This window comes from Lepidochelys kempii, chromosome 14, assembly GCF_965140265.1.
Source record: "Lepidochelys kempii isolate rLepKem1 chromosome 14, rLepKem1.hap2, whole genome shotgun sequence".
Lineage (NCBI taxonomy): Eukaryota > Metazoa > Chordata > Testudines > Cheloniidae > Lepidochelys > Lepidochelys kempii.
Window position 1 is genome coordinate 38925750 of NC_133269.1, and position 27955 is coordinate 38953704.

A 27955-nucleotide genomic window follows, 5' to 3' on the forward strand; every position below is an offset into this window, starting at 1 on the left:
GACTCGCAGCCGCTGCGGGGACTCTGGCTCCCGGCGAGATCCCCGCGCCCCGGCGGCTGGTGCTGGGAGCCCGGAGCCCGGGCTGCAGCCGGGAGAGGGGAACCTCCAGCCGGGCCCTGCCCGCTGCTCCCCGGGAGCCTCTCCCAGGGCAGAGCCCCCAGCCCGGCCAGGGCCCCTTCCCGGCCCGGCCCCTGCCCCGGGGGGCCCCGCTCGGAGGGAAGGTAAGAGAGACCCGCCCCCCCCCACCGCGTCACCCCCGGGCTGCTCCCCGTGGACGGGGGCTGCATATCAGAGAGATCTGAGGGGGGCAAATAGGGAGGGGCAGAAGGTTGGCAGGGGCTAAACTGGATGCAGGATGGGGGGCCCCAGCTGGGGGTCGGGGAGGGAGCGGGGCCCAGGGGCACAATCAGGCGGGGGGGGGGGGGCAGCACAGGCTCTGGATCTGGGCTGGCGGGGCCCTGCTACACCCCCTGGCTTGAAGGGGTTTCCATCCTATCTAGGCTTTACAGTTTGGTTCAATGGCTCTCAGCCCCCCTGTTATAAATATAAAGGGAAGGGAAACCACTTTTCTGTACACAGTGCTATAAAATCCCTCCTGGCCAAAGGCAACATCCTGTTACCTGTGAAGGGTTCAGAAGCTCAGCTAACCTGGCTGGCACCTGACCCAAAGGACCAATAAGGGGACAAGAAACTTTCAAATCTTGCAGGGGCGGGGAAGGCTTTTGTTTGTGCTCTTTGTTTACGTGGTTGTTCTCTCTTGGGACTGAGAGAGGCCAGACAGAAATCCATCTTCTCCAACCCATCCTAATCCAAGTCTCCAATTTTGCAACCAGTATAAGTACAGGCAAGGCAGATTCGTTTATCTTTTGTTTTATGTGAATTTTCCCTGTGTTAAGAGGGGGGTTTATTCCTGTTTTCTGTAACTTTAAGGTTTTGCCCAGAGGGGGATCCTCTGTGTTTTGAATCTGAATGCCCTGTAAAGTATTTTCCATCCTGATTTTACAGAGATGAGTTTTACCTCTCTCTCTCTATTTTTTTTAATAAAATCCTTTTTTTAAGAACCTGACTGATTTTTACATTCTTCCAAGATCCAGGGGTTTGGGTCTTTCATGATTTTGTAACCAATTGGTTAGGATATTATTCTCAAGCCTCCCCAGGAAAGGGGGTGTGTAGGGTTTGGGGGGCTATTTTGGGGGAAAGACGTCTCCAAGTGGTCTCTTTCCCTGTTCTTTGTTTAAAACATTTGGTGGTGCCAGCATACTGTTCAAGCACAAGGCAAAGTTGGTACCTTGGGGAAGTTTTTAACTTAGGCTGGTAAGAATAAGCTTAGGGGGTCTTTCATGTGGGTCCCCACTTCTGTACCCTAGAGTTCAGAGTGGGGAAGGAACCTTGACACCCCACTGTACAGATTGTTTCAGCCCCCCTGCCTGGGACTAGGAGCTGGGAAGAAGAACGAGGTACAGCTGGTGGGGGATGAATCTAGGGCTGGGGGAGGCAAGTCCCCCTCCCACTGCAGGGGCAGGACCCCAGACCCTGAGCACCCCCAACATCTCCCCCAACCTGCTGAGCATGTGGCCCCAGCCTTCCCGGTCCTGGGGCCCAGGGAGGGCACATGGCCCCAGCCTTAACCCCCGGGGGCAGCCTAAGGAGAAGCCTGACATGCTCCTCACAGGGGCCGTGCACCCCACCTCCGCAGTCAGCTGTGACTCTCAGCCAGCTTGGAAAACAGAAGGGTTCATTGGTCGCTGAGAAAACAGTGTGGAACAGAGCTTGTTAGCACAGAAATCAGGAGCATTCAGCAAAGTCCATCTTGGGGGGAATCCAGAGTCCCGAGCCCTGGGCTCTCCCCGCTGAGCCCCAAATCAGGAGACTGACCCACTTCCAGCCCCACATCCTCAGAGACCTCAGGATACAGAATTTTGGCCATTCTCTGTGACCACGCAGCCACTCTGCAGTGACACCTGCCCTCTTGAGGTCTCCGCAGTAACCACTCTCCTGTATCCCACCAGCTTGATAGTTGAGTAATACATGGGGAAACTGAGGCACACACTCACTATTCAGAGAAAAAATTAAGAACATTCCCCCTTCATCACACCCCTCTGAGACCAGCCCCAGGGGCACTTTCTCAGTGACTGGAACCACTCTGACCATACCAGCCCCTGAGCCTGAACCTCCAGGTGACGGAGAAAGGGTTGGAGCTGGGCAGGGAAATGACTGCACAAAGAGCTGATTTCAGGGACTGGCTGGTGAGTTTGGCCTACAAGGGGAGGGGCTCCCTGTGTCTGTGAGTACCAGAGCTCCTGCCCTCAGTGACACAGCCAGCTTCAAACCCCTGTTACCAGTGTCAGTGGCTGAGCTGCCTAATGAGAGCAAAGGCCTATGGCAATGGGACAGTCACCCGTTCTCCCAGGTTGAGGGAAGAAGATAAAAAAGGAGAGCGGAGAGACTTGAAGGGCAGCAGCAGCAGCAAGAAGTGGGGAGGGAGGTTCCCAGCTCCCAGCCCTGCCCAGATCCATTCCCTGCTCCCCCGGGGCAGTCCGCTCTCCTGGGAACAAGAGCAGGGGCTGAGAGAGGAAAAGCCAGTTGCTCGCTCTGCTGAGCACCGCACTACACTATGGAGGGAGACGGGGGAGAGCTAGAGGGGGTCACAATACACTGTGGGGCAGTACCCTGAAGTGACTCCTTTGATCTGCTCTTTTTCCAGCATTTGGCTCGGAGATGCTGCTCTGGGGAGGTTTAGAAGGGACGTGGTGGGTTAGTTCTAAGCAGGGGGGGCTGGCCGGGGAGGTAATGAACTAACTGGGTTTGTTCCCGGCATGGCAGAGTCATAGAATCAGAGCGTCTGTCTGCAGGGAGAGAGCCTGGGGGGAATCGGGGAGTGACATGGACTCCAGCCCCTTATGAAACCTGCCCAATCTCCCTGCTCCTCCGACAGGCTGAGGAATCGCGTCCACGTTTCGCTTCAGATTGTCCCATCTTGCAGCGGACAGGGCAGGGAAATGGCTGTGATGGAGCCAGCTCAGGTAGGGGATTTTCAGGGGGCTTTTGGTGGTGGGGGAGGGGTACTGTAAAGGGGTTAATCACCCGGGGTGGGACGGGGTGCGATAAACCTGCTGGAACGTGATCAACCTGGGTCTGATTTTCTGAAAAGGCCCATTGACGGGGGGAGGGAGGGGAAACAATCCCCCATTTCTGAACCAGAAAACACCCCCCTGGGGAGGGCTGGGAAAATGGACCAGACTCCCAGTGCTGGAGCCTGACCCACTGACCAGAGGCTGCTGTGAAATACGAAGGGAAACTGTCAGGATTCCTGTCCCTGTCCCCGGCTCGGAGCTCTGCTTCCCGTCTCAGCCTATGGCTGGCAGGCGAGTGGGAAATGAGAAGACCCTGCCCTGCTCCATGTGCTGGGGAGGACAAGAAGCTCTCGCCGTCTCCCAGCCCCTGGAGCCTTCTGGCTGCTCTGAGCAGGGTGCGGGGAGGATTCTGCTTCTCTCTCCGTCCTACCCCATGACTAGTGGGATTGTGGCTGGGGCAGCAGGTGCTGAGTGGGGGATTCTTGTTGTTTCAGATGCCGGTGACCTTCGAGGAGGTGGCTGTGTATTTCACCCAGGGGCAGGGGGCTTTGCTGGACCCTGGTCAGAGAGCCCTCTACAGGGACGTCATGCAGGAGAACTACGAGACAGTGACCTCGCTGGGTAAGGGATTCCTGGCCTCTTGGTTATTGGAAACTGGGGAGGTCTGCGTGTCTGACACCGGTCAGGTTCTTCCCTCATCATGCTCCAATGAGAAGAGGGTGTCAAAACATAAGGCACATACTAAATCATCCCCACCCAACCCCCCTAGCTTGCACGGTGGAGAAGCCATGCATCGTCCTGTCTGTGTTGTTTCTCGGTCGTACACAGAATCCCTCTTCTCTCTCCTCCTTGGGAACAGCTCCAGCCATGTGGAGGGCTCTGGGCTTCGCAGGTTTAGAAATAGGCAGGGGTTTAACACGAGAGCTGGGTGTGCATCACAATTGCCCTCACCTCCTCAGACGTCTGCCTCCCGCAAGGGGGTTAAGTGACCACGTTCCTGTCCTCTTAGATTCCACATTCCCCAGCACAGCACTGGGACAGGTGCCACCCACGGAATATCCTTTCTGACAGATGCTCTCTCAATCCTCCACAAACCCTGATCTGGTCTGATTTCACTCCCTGCACAGGATTTCCCCTTCCGAAACCTGGCCTAATCACCCGGCTGGAACGAGGGGAAGAGCCGTGGGTGCCCGATCTCCAGGCCTGTGAGGAAAGAGAGATCCCAAGAGGTGCCCACACAGGTGAGCGCTGACATACACATCATCTGGTGAATGAAAGAAAAAGTTGAGAATCCCAAAAATGACATATTAGTAAGTGCCCTCAGTTCCTTCCTCATCTCACCCAGAGCAGGGCTGCAGGCAGCAGATATCACTGACATCGCTTCCCACAGGTCCTGTTCACTGCAGGAGTTTCCCTCCCAACTGGGAAGTGGAGGCAGAATCCAATTGCTCCATCTCTCCAACCTTTAGTATGTTGGGTTTTCCCTCGGTTCTATTCCTCTTAATTTCTCCTCAGCAGAATGACTCCTGTCTGCATTGTCTCTCTCCCAGCAGGAGATGAGAGAGTGAGTGAGAAGAAGGAGGAGAATCAACATCAGGAAATTCCTGGGCACGGGGAACCACAGGGGATTTTTGTGGGAAGAGCTGAAGGGAATTTTTCCCAGTGCTTGGCACAGGGAGAAGCCTGGGGAAATTGGCAGAGGTCAAAGAGGCTGCTGGGAAACCACTCAAGGGAGCAACTGGATGGATCTATTATATGTGGGGAAGGACACAGGGATCCCACAGCCCGGCAGACAACCCCCAAGGAAGACAAACGCAATGAATACCTCGGTTATGGGAAAGGATTCATTCTGAGACCGGCGCTTCTTACGCTTCAGGCAATAAATACTGGAGAGAAAACACTTCAATGCTTGGACTGTGGGGAAAACCTCAATAAGCGCTCAGATCTTACTAATCATGGGAGAAGCCACACGGGAGAGAAACCCTCTGGGTGCCTTGAGAGCAGGAATTGTTTGAATTTGAAGTCAGCACTGATTACACATCAGCTAAACCACACAGGAGAGAGACCCCACAAGTGCTTAGACTGTGGGAAAAAATTCGTACGAAGGTCAGGCCTAATTAAACATCAGAAAATCCACACTGGAGAGAGACCCCATCAGTGTTTAGACTGTGGGAAAACTTTCATACACAGGTCAGACCTTGTTAAACATCAAGCAGTCCACACCGGAGAGAGACCCCATAAGTGCTTCGACTGTGGAAAAAGTTTCACACAAAGGCCAACCCTTCTTAAACATCAGGTAATCCACACAGGAGAGAGACCCTATAAGTGCTTGGACTGTGGGAAAAGTTTCACATGGCGATCAGCCCTGGTTACACACCGGAGAATACACACGGGAGAGAGACCCCATAAGTGCTTAGACTGTGGGAAAAGTTTCATACAGAGGTCAAACCTACTTAATCATCAGGCAATCCACCCTGGAGAGAGACCTCATAAGTGCTTAGACTGTGGAAAAAGTTTCACAGAAAGGCCAACCCTTCTTAAACATCAGGCAATCCACACAGGAGAGAAATCCCACAAGTGCTTAGACTGTGGGAAAAAATTTGTACGGAGGTCAGGCCTAACTAAACATCAGAAAATCCACACAGGAGAGAGACCCCATCAGTGTTTAGACTGTGGGAAAACTTTCATACACAGGTCAGACCTTGTTAAACATCAAGCAGTCCACACCGGAGAGAGACCCCATAAGTGCTTAGACTGTGGAAAAAGTTTCACAGAAAGGCCATCCCTTCTTAAACATCAGCTAATCCACACAGGAGAGAGTCCCCATAAGTGCTTGGACTGTGGGAAAAGTTTCACATGGCGATCAGCCCTGATTACACATCAGAGAATACACACGGGAGAGAGACCCCATAAGTGCTTAGACTGTGGAAAAAGTTTCACAGAAAGGTCAACCCTTCTTAAACATCAGGTAATCCATACAGGAGAGAGACCCCATAAGTGCTTGGACTGTGGGAAAAGTTTCACATGGAGATCAGCCCTGGTTACACATCAGAGAATACACAAAAGAGAGAGACCCCATAAGTGCTTAGACTGTGGAAAAAGTTTCACAGAAAGGTCAACCCTTCTTAAACATCAGGCAATCCACACAGGAGAGAGACCCCACAAGTTCTTAGACTGTGGGAAAAAATTTGTACGGAGGTCAAACCTACTTAATCATCAGGCAACCCACACAGGAGAGAGACCTCATAAGTGCTTAGACTGTGGAAAAAGTTTCACAGAAAGGCCAGCCCTTCTTAAACATCAGATAATCCACACAGGAGAGAGACCCCATAAGTGCTTGGACTGTGGGAAAAGTTTCACATGGAAATCAGCCCTGGTGACACATCAGAGAATCCACACAGGAGAGAGACCCCATAAGTGCTTAGACTGTGGGAAAAAATTTGTACAGAGGTCAGGCCTAATTAAACATCAGAAAATCCACACAGGAGAGAGACCCCATAAGTGCTTAGAATGTGGGAAAAGTTTCATACAGAGGTCAGACCTTGTTAAACATCAAGCAATCCACACCGGAGAGAAACTCCAAAAGTGCTTAGACTGTGGAAAAAGTTTCACAGAAAGGCCAACCCTTCTTAGACATCAGGTAATCCACACAGGAGAGCGACCCCATAAGTGCTTGGAGTGTGGGAAAAGTTTCACATGGCGATCAGCCCTGGTTACACATCAGAGAATACACACGGGAGAGAGACCCCATAAGTGCTTAGACTGTGGGAAAAAATTTGTATGGAGGTCAGGCCTAATTAAACATCAGAAAATCCACACAGGAGAGAGACCCCACAAGTGCTTAGAATGTGGGAAAAGTTTCATACAGAGGTCAGACCTTGTTAAACATCAAGCAGTCCACACCGGAGAGAAACCCCATAAGTGCTTAGAATGTGGAAAAAGTTTCACAGAAAGGCCAACCCTTCTTAAACATCAGATAATCCACACAGGAGAGAGACCCCATAAGTGCTTTGACTGTGGGAAAAGTTTCACATGGAAATCAGCCCTGGTGACACATCAAAGAATACACACAGGAGAGAGACCCCACAAGTGCTTAGACTGTGGGAAAAAATTTGTACGGAGGTCAGGCCTAATTAAACATCAGAAAATCCACACAGGAGAGAGACCCCATAAGTGCTGAGAATGTGGGAAAAGTTTCATACAGAGGTCAGACCTTGTTAAACATCACAAAATCCACACCGGAGAGAAACCCCATAAGTGCTTATGTTTATAATGTTATTAATGCTTATAATGTTTTTCTATGTTTTCATATCTATTGATTTCTCTCACAACAAAGAATAGAAAGTGTACAGTGCTCACTTTATATTATTTTTGATTTCAAATATTTGTACTGTAAACATGCAAAACAAAAATAGCGTTTTTCTGTTCCCCTCATACAAGTGCTGTCGTGCAATCTCTTTATCAGGAAAGTGTAACTTAGAAACATAGATGATTTTAATTATATAAGTGCACTGAAAAATAAAGCAATTAAAAAGTTTAAAGCCTAGAAGTCCACTCAGTGCTACTTCTTTTTCTGCCACTCGCTAAGATAAACAAGTTTGTTTACATTTATGGGAGCGAATGCTGCCTGCTTCTAATTTATGATGTCACCGGAAAGTGTGAGAAGGCGTTCCCATGGCATGTTTGTAGCTGGCAGCGCAGGTATTTATGTGCAAGATATGCTAAACATGCCTATGTCCCTTCATGCTTCGGCCACCATTCCAATGGAGGATGCTCATTTAAAAAAAATAATGCATTAATTCTATTTGTGACTGAACTCCTTTGAAGAGTTCATGTTTAGCTATTCCACCTGGAAGCAGGCAGGGCACACCCTGACTGTTTTGTAGAAGCAATGCACACATTGCTCTATCCAAGGACAAGGGCTAGATATGAACCATGAGAACTTGATTGTTTGGACAGCAACTGTGGGAGGCTTTCTTAGCCTGGGCTCAAGGCCTGAGAACCAGGATTGTAGTAGATAAAGGATGGTAACTAAGTATATTAATCAACGTCATACATTCCTTTGGGTAGCAGTGTGTAATGCTTAGGGGGAGAAATATAATAAAAGGAGAAGGTGGAAGGCGGGGGGGCAGAACAGCCCATCTCCGCTGACCAGCCTGTTTGCTTGCATAAAGCTGTGTTCTGTCTGATCATTGAACCGCCACAACTGGCGCCCAACGTGGGGCCCTCAGCACTCACCTCGCCCGGCAAGGGTTTCAGACGCGTCACTCATCCGCTTCGTGGATCCCAGTGAGTGTTTTTTATTGTGGTAAGTATGGGAAGCTCCCTCTCTGTTTTGCAAGTGCAACACCGCAATGAGCTGCAGTATTTGCTGCGTAAGGCTCAGCATGACTGCCCGGCTCGAGCACTTACTCTCCTGCTACAGGAGGTGCGTGCCCAGTGCCCGTGGTATCCTGAAGCCGGAAGCCTTAAGCTAGCGGACTGGGAGCGATTGGGCCAGACATTGCACGAAGAGCCTCGGGCGCCCGTGCAGGCTTTACATGCCTGGCACCTCTGCCGTGACGCGATACAGCGTGTCGCCTCCGACAGGCCCTCCCTCGCGAGGCTGGTGATCTCGCCACCCCCGTCCGCTCCTGCAGCCATCCCTCCCCCTGCTTCGCCCCCAGTGCCTCTATTACCACCGCCTCCCTGGCCTTCCCCACCGGAGCTGGTGTGTGATCACCCTCCCCCCGTGGGGCCCCCCGGAGGGTCATCTGCATCTGCTCAGAAGCTTTCGCTGGTGCAACAAATGGTTCACGCAGCGAAAGCTCGATCAGATCTTACAGCGGAGGAGCTGGCTGATCTGGTCTCCGTTTGCCCGGTGACCTGGCAGAATGATGAGCAGGGCAACCCCGTGGGCACCTGGACCACTTTGCCATACTCGGTGGTTAGAGAGGTAAAGAAAGCAATTCGTGCATTTGGCCTGACTAGCACCTTTGTGCGTGGTCTCATTGAAGGGATGGGTACTGGGTACTCCCTAATTCCTGAGGATTGGAAAACGCTGCTGCGCATGATGTTGTCACCCAGTCAGTATGTTATTTGGCTTAGTGAGTATCGGCAGATGGCAGAACGCCAAGCTCAGGTACATAGAGAGCACGGTATCATTTATGAGCATTTGGCAGGGGAGGGCCCGTTTGCTACTATCGAGATGCAGTCTCAACTCCCTCAGGCCGTCTTCCCCATTATTTCCACCTGTGCCCAGCATGCTTTCAAGAAGGTCCCGGATTCAGGCAAGCCTACCAAAAGCTTTGTCAGTATCCGTCAGGGTGCCTCAGAGTCCTTTTTGGATTTTACCAACAGATTGCATGAGGCTATCCTCCGACAGGTGGATAACACTGAGGCAGCTCACGAGCTCCTGTTAAAATTGGCAGTTGAAAATGCAAACGAGGATTGCCACCGTGCTCTCCAGGCAGCACAAGCCTCTGGTATTTTAGAGCTCTCAGACATGCTGCGGGCGTGCCAGAACATTGGCACACAAGCCCACAAGGCTGGAGTTCTGGCTGCCGCCCTCAGAAAAACTGGGAAGGAGGGGAAGCGTTGTTACCGCTGTGGAAAGGAGGGTCATTTTCAGCGGGAGTGCCGCTCATCTAAGGCACCAGCCTGACCCTCAAAGAAGTGCCCCAAGTGTGGGAAAGGTTATCACTGGGCTAATCAGTGTCGTAGCGGGTCGGGAAACCGTGCGACGGGTCCCCCCCCGAACCCAGGGCCAAATGGGGGTGTTTCCTACTCAGACAACCGCTCCTCTGCCTTAAAATCCATAGACTCTATGAGGGCGGCGACTGCTGGAAGTGCAGGGCTTGATTTGATCATGCAGGAGGACACTGACTTTCGGCTGCCAGGGGAGGTCTGTGCCATACCTACACAGGTGACGGGACCTCTCCCTGCCGGCTTTGTAGGTCTTGTTCTCCCTCGCTCACATGCTGGGAAACAGGGCTTTTTTGTCATTCCAGGGGTCATTGATGCTGATTACACTGGCATTATTAAGGTTCAGGTGTGGGCTCATCTTCCACAGTCGCTCCCGCGTGGACAGTCAATTGCACAATTGATTTTAGTCCCCTATCAGGTGCCAGCTGCCGAGGATCGAACTCGGGGCGGAGGCGGCTTTGGATCGACGATGTCTCACTCGCCGTCTCACAGCGCGTCTTCTCCACTTGTTGCTCTGACAATTTCAGTCCGCCCCTCGAAACCTCAGTTAACACTTCTCTTAAATGATGTTCCTTTTACAGGGCTGGTGGACACTGGAGCTGACGTTACGGTGATTCATGATCTGGAGTGGCCGGTTAGTTGGCCTACGGTTCCTTCTAGAGAATTGTGGGGGATCGGGGGTAGTAAACCCGGGCGCCAAAGTTTGTCTTGGGTCACGGTCTCTAAACCGGGAGGCCGTACCCTTGCTACTATCCGCCCTTTTGTGCTCCCTGTCCACCTCAATATTTGGGGCCGTGATTTACTTACAAAGTTAGACACCACCCTCGATATTAACATCTGATGGCCCAAAACCCTCCCTCACCCACCGTGCCCTCCGCCTTACCCTTGGTATGGCAATCCTTAGAGCCCGTATGGATTGACCAGTGGCCCCTCCCTCTAAAAAAGCTAAAAGCGCTTCATTCACTTGTGCAGCAGCATTTGCAAGCACAGCGATTAAAGAGCTCCACCAGTCCCTGGAACACCCCGATGTTTGTTATTAAAAAAAAAAAATCGGGTGCTTGGCGGCTGTTACATAATTTAAGGGAAATAAATAAACGCATCCAACCTATGGGCCCCTTGCAATTTGGCTTACCAAATCCAAATTTAATTCCTCAAACCAATCAATTTTGTGTGTTAGATTTAAAAGATTGTTTTTTCACCATCCCCCTTTGCCCTCAGAATTAGCTGCTGTTATTTTGGCCTTTCAATTTTTTGCTGATTGTCCCTTTAATTTAATTGTGGATACCCATTATGTTTATCAGGTAATTGATCATTTACCCCTTGCCCTCATTACCCCTCAGGTTGATGCAGACCTCCTTCGCCTGTTTTTGTTTTTGCAGCACCTTTTTGCCACTTGTCATTTCCCTTACTTTGTTGCTCATATTCACAGTCATACCCCTCTGCCTGGGCCACTCACTGAGGGCAATGCATGCGCCGATCGCGCGTTGCGTGGTCAGGTAAATTCCCTTTTTTCTGACCCCATTGAAAGCCATGCCTTTTTTCATCAGTCTGCCTCTGTTTTGGCCCGGCAGTTTCACATTCCTGCTGATCATTCATGCACGTTCCATTGTCCGTTCCTGCCCCCACTGTGCTGCTGCTGCTCCTACTTTTTCTTATGCCGTTAACCCCCGAGGTACCGCAGCAAATCAGCTGTGGCAGATGGATGTTATTCATGTGCCACAATTTCGCCCCTATTCGTTTTTACATGTTTTCGTTGATACTTATTCAGGCTTCCTTTGGGCAACCCCACAATGTGGGGAAGCCACTAACAAAGTTATTCACCATTTGCTGGCCTGCTTTTCTGTTATGGGTCGCCCCTGCCAAATTAAAACAGATAATGCCCCAGCCTACTGCTCTGCAGCCCTCTCCACCTTTTGTGCCCGCTGGGACGTCCGTCTTAAACACGGAATCCCTTATAATTCCACGGGCTAAGCCATTGTTGAACGTGCCAATCGCACACTCAAAACCTTGCTAGATAAATAATTAAAACAAGGGGAGCTGCGTCTCCGAACCTTAGGAGACATTCAACAACAAATGCATATCCTCTTGTTTACTTTAAATAATTTAACACTGAACGCAGATCAGCAGACCCCTGCAGATCGGCATTTTCACAAATCTGAGGTACTGGAAAGACTGCGTGTCTTTTACCGTCAGCTGCCCGATCCACAGTGGCTGGGCCCAGTACCTCTAATCACTTGGGGTCGGGGATATGCTGCTGTGTCTCTCCCTGCAGGACCGTTGTGGGTTCCAGCTCGGTGTGTGCGACCGGCACTTAAACAACATGGCATGGCACCAGGGGCTGTCGAATCCCATACCAGAGTTTCAGCTGACCTTGGAGGAGACCGCGTTGCCCCCCGGGTCGACAACAGTGGGACGGAGACGGAGGAGGCGTAGTGTCCCAAACCGGCCCGTGACATGGGGAGCAGTAAAAGCATTGGTCGCCGCGGCCCAACGAAGACTGGCAGCAAACCAACAGCCAGAGACTTCTGAGACTTTGTGGCAATTCTCGCCCAAATCACTGCTAATTCTGTGATGATTGTGTGCCTTTTGTGCCTGCTATTTCCTGTAGGGGTTGGCTTGGAAGCGCTTCCCCTGTTACAAGCCCGAATGACATATAACCTATGGGAAAGATTGGCTTCAATAGCAAATGTTACTAATTCTGTAGCAGCCGGAGATTTGTTAGGTACATGCCTTATTCCAGTATGTCATCACCCTGAGGAGATGGAGAATAAGACACTGTTCTCTGCTTATGCGAATCTTTCCTCCCAGTACTCTAGCATGGCTAATTGGGGCCCGGCCAACTATACTCTGCCTCGCACGGCTGTATCCCTCCACACACCGTACCCGGCCGGGGCTCACAGTGTCACCTGTGCGCGTGTAGTTAACTGCACTAGTACAAAGGTGCCCTTGGGCTGTCGAAAAATTTCTCAACCCCTTTTAAATGGTTCCCATGCTGTTAATGTTTCATATAATTATGGCCATATCATCCTACCATCAGGATGGTTTTTTATTTGCGGTTCACGCACCTTTAATTATATTCCTGCAAATTTAAGTGATGGCACCCTTTGCTGTCTTAGTAGAATGACACTTATATTGCCTTTTGCTGGTCACAATTGTAGTAAAAGAAGTGTACCCCTTTTAGATGATTATATTGCAGATGTTGAGCTTTTTGGTTATTCTGTGTTTGTAATCATTGGGCTTATTTTTTTGCTGCTGCTGTGTACAATGTATTCCTTCCTTGTTAAGACTTTGTAAAATTTCGCCCTGGAAAGCTCCCCAGGTTATGTCCTTGTCTGTCTGGGAGTTAAATAGCATGACAAAACAAATTGTCGGCTACCATGACATGGCCAAATATCATTAAATAAAAACGGGGGGATGTAGAGTTCATGTTTAGCTATTCCACCTGGAAGCAGGCAGGGCACACCCTGACTGTTTTGTAGAAGCAATGCACACATTGCTCTATCCAAGGACAAGGGCTAGATATGAACCATGAGAACTTGATTGTTTGGACAGCAACTGTGGGAGGCTTTCTTAGCCTGGGCTCAAGGCCTGAGAACCAGGATTGTAGTAGATAAAGGATGGTAACTAAGTATATTAATCAACGTCATACATTCCTTTGGGTAGCAGTGTGTAATGCTTAGGGGGAGAAATATAATAAAAGGAGAAGGTGGAAGGCGGGGGGGCAGAACAGCCCATCTCCGCTGACCAGCCTGTTTGCTTGCATAAAGCTGTGTTCTGTCTGATCATTGAACCGCCACACTCCTTGAAGGAGACTTGTATGTCCCCTGTCCTGTTTTACACACGTTCTGCCAAATATGTCATCATATCGAAGTCCCGGAGAATGACCTAGCACATGGGGGGATACTTTCACTGCAGATTTGACAAAACGCAAAGAAAGTAACTATCTGAGATTTCGAAAGATAGCTACAGCACTCGGCCCAAGGTTTAAGAATCTGAAGTGTCTTCCAAAATCTGAGAGGGACGAGGTGTGGAGCATGCTTCCAGAAGTCTTAAAAGAGGAAGACACTGATTGGGAAACTACAGAACCCGAACCACCAAAATAGAAAATCAACCTTCTGCTGGTGGCATCTGACTCAGTTGAAGAAAATGAGCACGTGTCGGTCTGGTCTGCTTCGGATCGTTATCAATTAGAACCCGTCATTAGCATGGAGGCATGTCCTCTGGAATGGTGGTTCCAGCGGGAAGGGACCTACGACCCTTTAGAGCATCTGGCACGTAAATATCTTGCAACGCCGGCTGCAACAGTGCCATGAGAATGCCTGTTCTCACTTTCAGGTGACCTTGTAAACAAGAATCAGGCAGCATGATCTCCTGCACATTGTAACCAAACTTGTTTTTCTCAGTGACTGGCTGTACAAGAAGTAGGACTGAGTGGAGTTGTAGGCTCCAAAGTTTTACATTGTTTTATTTTTGAATGCAGGTATTTTTTGTACATAATTCTACATTTGTAAGTTCAACTTTCATGATAAAGAGATTGCATACGGTACTAGCAGTTGGTGAATTGAAAAATACTCTTTCTTTTGTTTTTTACAATAATTTATAATAAAAAAATATAAAGTGCTCGCTGTATACGTTGTATTCTGTAAAAACAAGGAGGAGTCTCCTGCAGCTATGGAGGCTACTCGGCTCTGGAGCACCTGCCCTGCAGTTCTCTAGCTGGGAGATTTCAAAAGGCTGCCTGGTGGGACCACCACTCTGACTGGGCCTTGCCCACGTACACCACAGAACAGGTCAGACTGGCACCCGTCAGCTCCAGCCTGGGGTTAGGTTGGCTACACTCCAGTGTAATCCCAGTGGGACTTGGCATGGATCTGCGCTGTCTGAAGTCCTGTTATGGGTGGACTCAAGGTGCTCGGGGTCCCACACAGTGTTTAGCCCAGTGATCTCCTCTCATGCAGACAGGAGTCAGAGTTTAACCCCTCATGGAACAGCACAGGAGTTCAGAATCCCAGTGGGAAACCTCCTCTCCCTGCTGAGCCTGGGGCCTTTATCAAGTTGTCTTTCCCTCCCGATAGACACACTTCTTCACAGGAGGTTGATGTTGAGGTGGCAGCAGGGTGTAATGCTTAGCACAGTGGAGTGGGACTGGGGAGTTTTGGGTTCGAGTCCCGTCTGTGCTGGTGATCCTGGGCCAGTAATTGCTCTTCTCTGTGCCTCAGTTTCCCTCCCACCCTAGTTAGGCTGTAACCTGCTCAGGGCAGGGATTGCCCCTGGCTGGGTTTTGTGCAGGGCTCAGATCTCATATGTGGTCTGTAAGGGCTCTTGTGATGGAAATAGAAGTAATAATAAATTCTATTAAACAAACCAACTTGTACCTTCCTCTCCTGCAATGTGAAGATAGCACTCTCACAGATTGGGTCTCAGCTCATGTGATTTAAACGTCACTGGTGTTAACAGCTTCCACTCAGTAAAATGTTCCCTTATTTCACCAGTGGAAGCTGGGTTTGAAAAGCATTCAGCATCTCCAATAATTTTCCCTCATCAGATATCTTTGAAGACTCCATTTTTTGCCTTTGTTGCCACACTGCCAGATCATTTATTTTGTCATGACATCTCCCAAACAGTGAAGGCTTTGCAGAGCTGAATGCTGCAGTTACATCTATGAGAGGGAACTTTCAGTGAAATTAGCCTGTAATTAAAACCCAAAAGTTAACCCATTAAATCTGACAGCAATTCCCTACCTTGTACTCCTGGGTAGTCTCCTGTATGGGAACCACCGTGTGAGCGCAATGAGCCCGGGACTCTCTGCAGATCGCACAGTTGGGGGTTTGATCCTCTTCACAGAACTGTTTCAGAGCCTCCAGATGTTCCACACACACCCCGCCCCCTCCTGCTCCCTTTGCTGCTTGTAAACTCAGCCGCTTGGCGATTGCCTAGCCCCTGAGCTCCCGGCTATGGAGCCAGGGAGGGGTTGGATAAGGGGCAGGGGATCCCAGGGGGCCGTCAGGGGACAGGGAGCAGGAAGTGGTTGGATGGGGCAGTCAGGGGAGGGGGAGCAGGGGAGGGATAGGGGGTGGGGTCTGGGGGGGTGGTTAGGTGCGGGTGGATATGCATCAGGGCAGTCAGGGGACAGGGAGTGTTTGGATAGGTGTGGGAGTCCTGGGGAGCCTGTCAAGGGGCAGGGGTGTAGATAGGGGTAAGGGCAGTCAGGGGACAAGGGGCCGGGGGGGTTGGATGGGTTGGAGATTCTGAGGGGGGCAGTCAGGGGTCGGGAAGTGGGAGGGAGTGGATGGGGGTGGGGGCCAGGCTGTTTGGGGAGGCACAACCTTCCCTACCTGGCCCTCCATACAGTTTCACAGCCCCGATGTCGTCCTTGGGGCCCAAAAGTTTGCTCATCCCTGGCTTCGACAAACAAGTTTGTTTCCATTTGCAGGAGGTAATGCTGCAAGTGAGACGAGGCAATCTGATGACACTGTTGCAGCCGGGAGTCGCAAGATACTTACATGCCAGATGCGCTAAAGATTCCTCTGTCCCTTCATGCTTCAACCACCATTGCTTAATATCCCTTCCCCTGGCCTGTTTTATACCTGCTGTCCATGCTCAGACCAGAGCTGATCATTCTTCAGCTTTTCAGACTCTTCTAGAGTGTGTGGGGAAAATTGTTCATCTGCCAGTAGGGTTCCCAACTCTCCTGGACCGGATGCCGTTTGTGGCAATGGCGTCTGGTCCGGGAGAGCTGGAAATCTTATGTGCCAGGGAAATCCGCTCTGGCTGGCATTTCCCATTTGCCTGCCTCCTGCCGAAGGAGAGTCAATTGGCATTTATTTATTTTTGGAGCTTCTCTCACAGACGTAGCTGCTGTCGCCCATTGGGGTGGATTAATTAACTCTCCCGCAGGTGCAGTACAGAAAACTGCTCCCTGCAGGAATGTGCTCCTTATGGTGAACTGAGCATGCTCAGTAACATCTGCTGAAACCACTGTCCTTCACCCTGCCCTTACTAAGCATAGGATTGTGCTGAGTGCTTTTTACAGGGGTTAAAAAGGGGCAAAGGGGGCAAATGGGAGGAGGGGGGCAGCCAGGGTCTGAGCAGGGGGTAAAAGTTGACTGGTCGGGGGGTCATGAACCTGACAAACACCTGCCAGGAATTGTCCAGGTAATACTTAGTCCTGCCATGAGTGCAGGGGACAAGAGAAGAGTGCAGGGGACAAACTGCTCTCTGTCCTCATTTGCTCCCTCAGAGAGCAGTTTTTACACAATAGCAGTTGCTTAAGAACCATTCACACATCAGCAACTGGTGCAGGTAGCATATTCCTACAGGGAGGTTTCCCATCTGCCACTGTGTGCAGAGCAGAGGGAGGTCAGCCCATGCTGCACTGGGGGCTGGGACAGCCACATCTGGGGGGGGAAGGGGGGAGCTGAAAGAAGGCTGAAGAGGGTGTAGATAAGGTGGGATTTAGGGGGATGAGGGATGGGTCTGGGGCAGATGCAGGAGGCAGGGAATGGCTGAAGTGGGGATGGGGTGATGCAGGGGAATCAGGGAAGACTTAGGGGCCAGATGGAAACAGGACTTCAATAGAGGGAAACTATCAGTGGGGGGGTCACTGAGAAGGAAAGGGGGAACATGGGGAGGGGAGGCTTTGAGAGCAAGAGCAGACTGGCTGGGGAAGGGAGGGAAAGAGGGTGGGGGTCAGGGAGAAGGAGAGGGCGGAATACAAAAGCAGCTCTCCCACCCCACGGGGCAAGAGAGGGGTAGGGGCTGCCCCACCCAGCAGCCAAAGGAGAATTCTTTTACTGCAAATAGTTAAGGAAGCTTTGGGGGTTTGTGGAGGCTTCCACCTAAGGGCTCAGAAGTTACAAGGCAGGTATCCAGATTAGGGATGAAAATAGCATGTAAAAAGTAACCCTTTCAACTATTACAATTCTACTGGTAACACGTTAAGGAGTTCACAACATGGGCATCTGCCCAGCATCCCGGCTGCCGCCATGACGGGTTTAGCCCGGCAGAGCACACACAGAACAGCTGGAATTGCTCTGGGCCCAGTGGAACGATTTTAGAGTAGGGGTGTGGTGCCCCCCTTGTCCCTGTCTGTGCCCCCCACCCCTTTGATGTGGGGCCGGGAGCAGGGCCATGGCTCTGGGAGGGTTGGAGTTGGGACACAGACAGGGGTAAGAGGCCCGAGGCTGGACGTGGAAGCTGATGAAGTCATCCCCATCATACTGGCATTTCCCCTGCCCCCCGGCGGTGTTCCAGATCAAGGCCTCCGTCCTGTGGAACCCAGGGGGAGGGCAGGGACAGAACTAGGTCAGCAGCCAGAAGTGCTCAAAGATCACAAGTCCAACCCCCTACTCCCAATCAGTTACAGAGATTACCAAATTTGGATGCTTTTTGTTTGTCCTCTGGATTTGCACCTTTCTGGGGACACTGGGAAGAAAGGTCCTGTCACCTAGAGCCTGAGGGCGTGTGGCCATCACCAGAGCACGTGTCTGACCCGCGGCATCCCTGCAGCACAGACAGGGCCTGGGCAGGAGGCCTGGGACGTGGGAGGGACAGACTGTGAACTGCCCCCGTGCCAACAGAGTGGGGCTAAGTATTTCCTTTCTCCTTTCTCATTGTTTAGTGATTTTTTTTTTTATTAGCTGCTGTTTAGTAAATTGCATTTGTTCTGGAGTATAGACAATGGTCAGGGAGGAGGTCAGGGAAGCATCCAGAGCGGAGAAAATACCCTGGAGTGGGGATGCTCCAGCCCGTGTCCTGAGTGGTCACACCAAGGTTGGGGGCCAAGCCCCTCAGGAAGCCAGGGCCCAGCCTTGTTGGGGTTACAAGGACTTTGCTACACAGGAGAGTGGAAGGGGAGCCCTCAAGGTGAGGCAGGCTCCGGGTGAAGGAAAAGGGAGGGAGGACTCAGATCCTTCTGCTGTTCGATTCCACCCAGGGGGTGTCTAAGTTAGGAAAGTTCCACACAGTAACGGGACCATTTCCCAGCTTACCTCCATGCATGTTTACTGGCTTCCCCTAAAGTTCATTAAATATTTTAGGGAAAAGTGTCGGAGCGGCCACCAGCGAGAGTTGCTGGCCTCACTCTGAGGCCACCAAAACTTTGTTTGGGAGAACCCCTGGGCTAGATGCTCAGGACGGGCCCTTCTGACCTTAGAGCCTGGGAGTGTAACAGGAGCCGGGCACAGGGATGCTGCAGTGTCGTGGGTTGATCGCTAGGACCCAGGAGCGGCTGGGGGGCGGCTCTGGGGGGAGGATCGCGGGGCTCAGGCCCGGCCGCAGGAAGTGACTCGCAGCCGCTGCGGGGACTCTGGCTCCCGGCGAGATCCCCGCGCCCCGGCGGCTGGTGCTGGGAGCCCGGAGCCCGGGCTGCAGCCGGGAGAGGGGAACCTCCAGCCGGGCCCTGCCCGCTGCTCCCCGGGAGCCTCTCCCAGGGCAGAGCCCCCAGCCCGGCCAGGGCCCCTTCCCGGCCCGGCCCCTGCCCCGGGGGGCCCCGCTCGGAGGGAAGGTAAGAGAGACCCGCCCCCCCCCGGCACCCCCGGGCTGCAGGGGGCGGGTTTGGCCCCGGGCTGCTCCCCGCGGAGCCGGCTGCGATTCCCTGCCCCGGGCCCGGGAAAGCCGCCGCCAGCCCCCGGTGTGTGCGGGCGGGGAACCCTGGCACAGGCCCTGGCAGGCAGGGCGGAGGGGGAAACCCAGGAATGAGGTGAGCAGAGGGAATAAAAATTCCCCCCAGATAGGTCGAGCCAGCTGCAGTGGTTGCAAAAATAGGGGGGAGTGGGGCTTTTCCTTCCCCCTTTCCTAGGATTTTAGCTCCCATTTCCCAGTTCATCGCAGTGCCCGGACAGGGCCCCTCTCCCCTCCTGTATAAGATGTTACTGAGGTGCTAGAGGGGACTTGATCCAGTGAACTATTGACAGACACCCCCCTCCCCTCCCCCAGATCTCACGGTCACACCTGCTTTGAGCGTTTAAAAGAATCCGGGTCTCAGTTTCTGTGTCTGTGTCAAGCCGCCCAGCGCTTCATCCATGTGTCCTAGTCCCTGTCCCTCTGAGTTTGACTCCCCTTGGAATCCAGTCTGGGCAGTTTCACTCCTTCACATTCGTTCTTTAAAAAAATATTCTTCTTACTCTGAGCGCTTCATCCTAAACTTCATTAGCCTTGTGCGGAGGGTCGTCACGGTGCCCGGGTATTCCTATTTTTAACGGCAAATCATCACGGGAAATATTAACAGTTTCTCCTTGGCATTGATCAGGCCGGGGGACACCATGGTGACCTCACCCTGTTTACCTTTTGGTGAGATTAAGGTACTTTGCCTCTGCTCTGTTTTTGCGGCGGGCTAGCTAATGCAGGTGAGTTACCCCATGGGAAAAACACCCTCTTTCTTATAGACACAGACTGTGCTGCTGACTCCGATGTTAAATGACCCGTTATTGTTCATGGGCTGAAAACTCTGATACTGAGTGTGTGTCTCCTAATTCTGCTCCTGTGCCAGGTGCTGCCTCTGAATGTCTGCGTCCATTTGTGGGGGTGTCACGGAAAACAAATTAAATCTTTTAAAACTAAAGGAATTAGCAGAGACCCCCCCACACACACACACACAGCCCCTCTCACCAATTTCTCTCATTCCCTTCCCTTTACTTCTTCAGGTCTTGTCTGCGTGGTCTGATGTTAAAGGTGTGACGTTAATCCACATGAATTCCAGGGCTTTAAACCCCTGTGTGGACGCTCTCGTTCAGAAGTCAAGTGGCCTTAATTTAGACAAAAAGAAAAGGAGGACTTGTGGCACCTTAGAGACTAACCAATTTATTTGAGCATCAGCTTTCGTGAGCTACAGCTCACTTCATCGGATGCTGTAGCTCACGAAAGCTCATGCTCAAATAAATTGGTTAGTCTCTAAGGTGCCACAAGTCCTCCTTTTCTTTTTGCGAATACAGACTAACACGGCTGTTACTCTGAAACCTTAATTTAGACAGTGGCAGTCAGGACAGCCACAGACCAGGGCAGGAGACCTTCCCCCAAACATTATAAATCTTCAGGTCTTTGATCGCTTCTTGAACATTTTTAAGTTTTGGATAGTCCAGGTGTAACCCACATGCGATGTTTCAAGCCTAAAGAGAAGGAGCGAAACAGTGGGGCGCTCATCTCATCTTCCCTGGCTGTTGCCTTGAGTAGAAACGCCATTAAGATATTTCACAGCTTTGGTCCAACAGAATGTCAGTAGATGGGTTGAGGTGGAAATGTGTAAGGTGATCTCGCTCCTCTGCTGCCTCCTGCAAAGGACAGGACATGCTTCCTGAGCAGGAGGGCGAAGGCAGGACAGTGTCAGGCAGATTCTGCTGTGAGCATGGAGAGTGTTGGCCTGGCTGCTCGGTGATCCCCTTTGTAAGGAACGTAGCCCAAATGGCGGCACTCTTGTCCCATGGGAATGAACTATAAAGACTCCTTTGGTCTCTTGCCCTGGTGAGAGTGTGCCCTGAGGGGTAGACGCTGCACCAGAGTCCTACCTGGCTTCATTCAGAGCCGTTCCAGAGCATGGAGATGGTGACTGCCCTAAACACCTGTCTCCTGTCCATGCTCTGATGGCCTCAGCTCTCAGGTGAATAAAGAGGGAGCGGCCGGGCCAGGTGGCATGTGCCCAGTGAAAACATCCAATGCAGCTTTGGAAACAAATACAGAGCATGTCTGATAACTGCCCCACCCTACTTCTGGATGCTTTGGAGCAAGATCAGCCCTGTGCTGAGACACAGCATGACAATGCGTGAAGTGAGCTTAGTATATTTTTATTACACCTGCCAGACTGTGCCTCACACCTTTGTGAGCATCGCAGTCACAGACTCACCGACATGACCATCCCCATGTACAACAGGGGTAACAGACAATGCTGTCTCTCCAAGTTACATTTCCCTGGCAGAGCCTAGTTACAAGGCAAATATCCACAGGCAACCCCCTCCCTTCCCGCACACACTGCTCCCAGTTTACATTGGATTTTTTTTTAAAAGAGACAAACTCATGATCTTTGGGGCTCTGATTCTTGAGTGTTCAGGGCTTCCCTAGGTCTTGGTCTGATTTCCAGACAGGTTTTAGATTTCACCCACACCGGAGTCAGACCGGAGTCACTGCTCGCTCTGGCAGGGGGGAGTGCGGATGGGCCAATGGGATCAGCCTCCGCCTGCCTGTCCCTGGGGGCTGCTGTGGGAGTCGAGGGCAGCTCATTCTTCAGGTGTTGCCACCAGAGGGCTCCGGCTATGGCTAAGGGGGAGAGGGGTTTACACTGCAATGGGGGGAAATCTGCCAAAGTGCCCCTTTGATTCTGCTCTTTTTCTAGCGGTTGGCTCAGGGATGCTGTTACTGGGAGGGTCTAAAGAGCCTGGGGGAAATCAGGGGGTGACATGGACTCCAGCCCCTTCTGTAACCTCCCCCATCACCCCGACAGGCTGAGGAATCACGTCCACATAGCCAGCTCAGGTAGGGGATTTCAGGGAGTTGCTGGGTGGGGGGAGGGAGAGGCAGGGAGGAGACAGGGTGTGATAAACCTGCTGATTTTCTGAGTAGGCCCATGGGTGGTGAGGGAGGGGAGAGGGGACATTCCCCCATTTCTCAAACAGGATATAACCCCCTGGGCAGGGTTGGGAACATTTTCCAGACTCCCAGTGCTGGAGCCTGAACCCACTGGCCAGAGCCTGCTGTGAAATACGAAGGGAAGCTGTCGGGATTCCTGTCCCTGCCTCCGGCTCAGATCTCTGCTTCCCGTATCAGCCTGTGGCTGGCAGGCATGTGGGAAATGAGAAGAACCTGCTCTGCTCCGTGTGCTGGGGCGGACAAGGAGCTCTCACCTTCTCCCAACCCCCTGAAGCCTCCTGGCTGCTCTGAACAATAGGAGTCAGTTTCTGCTACTCTGGCCCTCCCAGAGCTTTGAGTTTTCCCCCCTTTCCTGTGAATAGTGGGATTGTGGCTGGGGCAGCAGGTGCTGAGTGGGGGACTCTTGTTGTTCCAGATGCCGGTGACCTTCGAGGAGGTGGCTGTGTATTTCACCCGGGGGCAGGGGGCTCTGTTGGACCCCGCTCAGAGAGCCCTCTACAGGGATGTCATGCAGGAGAACTATGAGACAGTGACCTCGCTGGGTAAGGGATTCCCGTCCCTTTGGTTATTAGAGGCCGTGTAGTCTGCATGTCTGACTCTGGTCAGGTTCTTCCATCGTCCCTTAGATCAGAGGCGAACGGGTTCCATAATGCACGGCTGCCATGTGAGAGAGACTTGCATCTCCATGCCCTCTCCAGTGAGATACGGTGTCAAAACTTAACGGACATGCTAGCTCATCCCCACCCCTCCAGCTTTCAAAGAGGCAGAATTCATTCATTGTCCTGACTGTATTGATTCCCATTCACATACACAATCCTTATTTACCTGCCTTCTTGGGAATAGCTCCAGCCATTGGGAAGGCTTACAAAGAGGCATGGGTTTAATGCCAGAGCTGTGTGTGTCACCAAGGCCCCTAGACTGTTCAGATCCTAGGAACTCCTAGCGAGGGTGTAAAAATTCCCATCACCTCCCGAGATGTCTGCTTCTCCCAAGGGGGCTCAGCGACCATGTTCCCGTCCTCTTGGGTTCCACGTTCCCCAGCAGAGCACAGGGACAGGTTCCGCTCACAGAATGTCCTTTGTGACAGATGCGCTCTCAATCCTCTATGCACCCTGATCTGGTCTGATTTCACCCCCTGCGCAGGATTTCCCATTCCCAAACCTGACCTGATCGCCCGCCTGGAACGAGGGGAAGAGCCGTGGGTCCCGGATCTCCAGGCCTGCGAGGAAAGAGAGAGCCTGAGAGAGGCCCACACAGGTGAGAACTGACAAAGAAACCATCTGGGGAATGAAGGAAAAAGTTGAGAATCCCAAAAGTGTGGTATCAGTAAGTGCCCTCAGTTCTTCCTCACCTCTTCCAGAGCAGGGCTGTAGTGAGCAGACATTACTCACTGCTCTACACCCGTCTTGTTAGCTGCAGGAGTTTCCTTCCCATCTCTCCTTCCCTGTGAGTTTTTGGGTGGGAAGTGGAGGCAGAATCGAATAGCTCAGTCTTTGTGTTGGGTTTTCCCTCGGTGTTATTTCTTTTTCTCCCCAGCACAATGACTCCCGTCTGGATTGTCTCTCTCTCCAAGCAGGTGCTGAGCGAGTGAGTGAGAGCGTGGAGGGGAATCACCATCAGGAAGTTCTTGGGGAAGTGGAATCACAGGGGACCTTTGTGGGAAGAGCTGAAATTTCCCAGTGTTGGAAACAGAGAGAAGCCTGGGAAAATTGGCACAGGTCAGAGAAGATGCAGGGAAACCACCCAAGGAAGAAAGTGCATGAATCTATTAAATGTGGGGGAGGGGACAAGGATCCCACAACCCAGCAGACAAATTCCAAAGAAGACATACGCTATGTATGCCTCGGTTATGGGGAAAGATTCATTCTGAGATCACATCAGACAATCCATACTGGAGAGAAACCACTTCAGTGCTTGGACTGTGGGGAAAGCTTCAATAATCGCTCAGCCCTGAATAACCATGGGAGAAGCCACAGAAGAGAGAAACCCTCTCAATGCCTCGACTGCGGGAAATGTTTCATTTGGAAGTCAGAACTAATTAGACATCAGTTAAGCCACACAGGAGAGAGACCCCATAAGTGCTTTGATTGTGGGAAAAGTTTCAAACAGAGGTCAGACCTTTTTAATCATCAGGCAATCCACACAGGAGAGAGACCCCATAAGTGTGTGGAGTGTGGGAAAAGTTTCAGTCGGAGGTCAGTCCTTGTTATTCATCAGAGAACCCACACAGGGGAGAGACCACATAAGTGCTTGAACTGTGGGAAAAGTTTCATTCAGAGGTCAGACCTTCTTAAACATCAGAGAATCCACACAGGAGAGAGACCTCACAAGTGCTTGGACTGTGGGAAAAGTTTTAGTCGGCGGTCAGCTCTTTTTAAACATCACGCATTCCACACTGGAGAGAGACCCCATAAGTGTTTAGACTGTGGAAAAACTTTCATATGGAGGTCAGACCTTGTTAAACATCAGAGAACCCACACAGGAGAGAGACCCCATAAGTGTTTACACTGTGGGAAAAGTTTCACACGGAGGTCAGTCCTTGTTAATCATCAGAGAATCCACACAGGAGAGAGACCCCATAAGTGTTTAGACTGTGGGAAAAGTTTCACATGGGGCTCAGACCTTCTTAAACATCAGAGAATCCACACAGGAGAGAGACCCCACAAGTGCTCAGACTGTGGAAAAGGTTTCATATGGAGGTCAAACCTTGTTAGACATGGGTCAATCCACACAGGAGAGAGACCCCACAAGTGCTTGGACTGTGAGGAAATTTCACACAGAGATCACACCGCATTAAACATGAGAGAATCCACACAGGATCTAAAATTCTCTGTCACAGGGACAGAAGGTGTTAAGGAAATTGCATGTAATTGACCAAGATACAGCCTTTAGAGACATGTTCGAAAAGTGTGTCCTCGTTAGATAAACTAGAGCTTCGAAAGGTAAACGTGTATTGTTAAAGACATGGAAGAAGATGGTACCTGAAGTAGTCTTTGTTTAGCTATATCTTGTTAGTGGTTAACAATGGAAATAAACGGTTCCTGTCTAGGGCTGTATTCAGAGATCAAAAGGGAATATTAACATTTAGATAAAACTTGCTTGTAATAATGTCATTGTTTGTCTCCTGAAAGTTTGTCGTAAACTGTCTATGAACTGCTTTATGGAGAATCACCTTATGATAATCCATGTAATTAATTACCAGTGATCTTTAGGAAATAGAAGGTTACTTCAAAAGCCTATTGTTCAGCCAAGGACTGTGTGCTGTCATGACGCTGCAAAAATGATCCTTTCTTTTTTGATCTGCCGAACCTTTATACCGAGGGGAGTGTGAGTCAGAAGATGGAGATCTCCAGTCCTATCTGGACTGCCCTGACATTGAAATTGGACTAGAACTTGATGAAACGATTCTGTAAAGGATTCTTTGCAATTCTAAAGCATCAGCTGTACAATGAAACTGAGCTAAGGACTCTATGCATGTCTCTGTGTATAATGATCTTTTCACCAGCACACTCTCTCTTTTCTTCTTTTAATAAATCTTAGTTGAGTTAATAAGAATTGGCTGTAAGCATGTATTTGGGTAAGAACTGAAATATTCCTTAACTTGGTGGATAATGTATAGGATCCTTTGGGATTGGTGGAACTTTTTAATGTGATGAATAAGATTTTCAGCAGTCCCCATCATGTTGAAGTGGGCTGTCTGGGAGGGAGCCCAAGGCGGGGTTGCTTTAAGGGATCTGTGTTTTGGCTTCTGTGTAGCAGTACGGTATTGTAGAAGCTGTCTTGTTGCTGGCCTGGTGAATCTAAGGGTAAGTCTATACTACGAAATTAGGTCGATTTTTCAGAAGCGATTTTATACAGTCGATTGTGTGTGTCCCCACTAAGCGCATTAAATTGGTGGAGTGCATCCACAGTACCGTGGCTAGCATCGACTGTCAGAGCGGTGCACTGTGGGTAGTTATCCCACAGTTCCCGCAGTCTCCACCACCCACTGGAATTCTGGGTTAAGCTCCCAGTGCCTGATGGGGCAAAAACATTGTTGTGGGTGGTTTTGGGTACATGTCATCAGTCTCCCCTCCCTCCCTCCATAAAAGCAACGGCAGAGAATCATTTTTCACCTTTTTTCACGGATAACCCACGCAGACGCCATAGCATTGTAAGCATGGAGCCCGTTGAGATCACCGCAGCAGTTGTGAGTATTGTAAACACCTCACGCATTATCCTGCAGTATGTGCAGAACCTGGAGAGGAGGTGACACCAGGACGATGACGATAGTGATGAGGACATGGACACAGACTTCCCTCAAAGCATGGGATGTGGCAATTGGGACATCATGGTGGCATTAGGGCACGTTCATACCCTGGAACGCCGATTCTGGGCCCGGCAAACAAGCACAGAGTGGTGGGACCGCATAGTGTTGCAGGTATGGGATGATTCCTAGTGGCTGTGAAACTTTTGCACGCGTAGGGCCACTTTCATGGAATGTTCTGACTTGCTTTCCCCTGCCCTAAAGCGCAAGAATACCAAGATGAGAGCAGCCCTCACAGTTGAGAAGCAAGTGGCAATAGCCCTGTGGAAGCTTGCAACACCTGACAGCTACCAGTCAGTCGGGAATCAATTTGGAGTGGGCAAATCTACTGTAGGGCCTGCTGTGGTCCAAGTAGTCAATGCAATCACTAACCTTCTGCTATCAAGGGTAGTGACTCTGGGAAATGTGCAGACCATTGTGGATGGCTTTAATGCACTGGGATTCCCTAACTGTGGTAGGGCAATAGACGGAACCCATATCCCTATCTTGGCACCGGACCACCTTGGCAGCCAGTACGTAAACCACAAAGGATACTTTGCAATGGTGCTGCAAGCAATGGTGGATCACAAGGGACGTTTCACCGACATCAACGTGGGATGGCCGGGAAAGGTGCACGATGCTCGCATCTTCAGGAACTCAGGGCTGTTTGAACAGCTGCAGGAAGGGACTTCCCAGATCAGAAAATTACTGTTGGAGATGTTGAAATGCCCATAGTTATCCTTGGAGACTCAGCCTACCCTTTGCTCCCATGGCTCATGCAGCTGTACACAGGCAGCCTGGACAGTAGTAAGGAGCAGTTCAACTATAGGCTGAGCAAGTGCAGAATGGTGGTAGAATGTGCATTTGGACCTTTAAAAGCTTGCTGGAGCTGTTTGCTTACTAGGTTAGACTTCAGTGAAACTAATATTCCAATTGTTATTGCTGCTTGCTGTGTGCTCCACAATATCTGTGAGAGTAAGGGGGAGACATTTATGGCGGGGTGGGAGGTTGAGGCAGATCGCCTGCCAGTCGATTTTGTGGAGCCAGACACCAGGGCAATTAGAAGAGCACAGCCGGGCGTACTGCACATCAGAGAAGCTTTGAAAACCAGTTTCATGATTGGCCAGGCTACGGTGTGACAGTTGTATTTGTTTGTTTCTCCTTGATGCAAACCCACCCCCTTGGTTGACTCTAATTCCCTGTAAGCCAACCACCCTCCCCTCTTCAATCAGAGCTTGCAAAGGAAATAAAGTCACTATCGTTTCAAAACCATGTATTCTTTATTAATTGATTTAAAAAATAGGGAGATACCTCACAAGGTAGCCCGGGTGGGGTG

General features: G+C 50.9%; 2 protein-coding genes across 2 annotated transcripts; both read left to right on the forward strand.

The window, feature by feature from the left end:
• The first annotated feature begins 136 nt into the window (after positions 1–136).
• LOC140898077 (uncharacterized) lies at positions 137–27888 on the forward strand. The gene is given in 6 exon segments (XM_073311537.1): positions 137–221; positions 2824–3023; positions 3569–3695; positions 4202–4315; positions 4625–7297; positions 24211–27888. Coding segments are annotated over 5 exon segments (4035 nt in total). The 5' UTR covers positions 137–221; positions 2824–2900; the 3' UTR covers positions 25209–27888.
• Positions 19009–24001, forward strand: LOC140898071 (zinc finger protein 707-like). The gene is made up of 5 exons (XM_073311530.1): positions 19009–19263; positions 22189–22220; positions 22750–22876; positions 23478–23591; positions 23871–24001. The coding sequence occupies exons 3-5, from the start codon at positions 22750–22752 to the stop codon at positions 23876–23878; spliced, it is 249 nt and encodes an 82-aa protein (XP_073167631.1). The 5' UTR covers positions 19009–19263; positions 22189–22220; the 3' UTR covers positions 23879–24001.
• Positions 27889–27955: the final 67 nt, after the last annotated feature.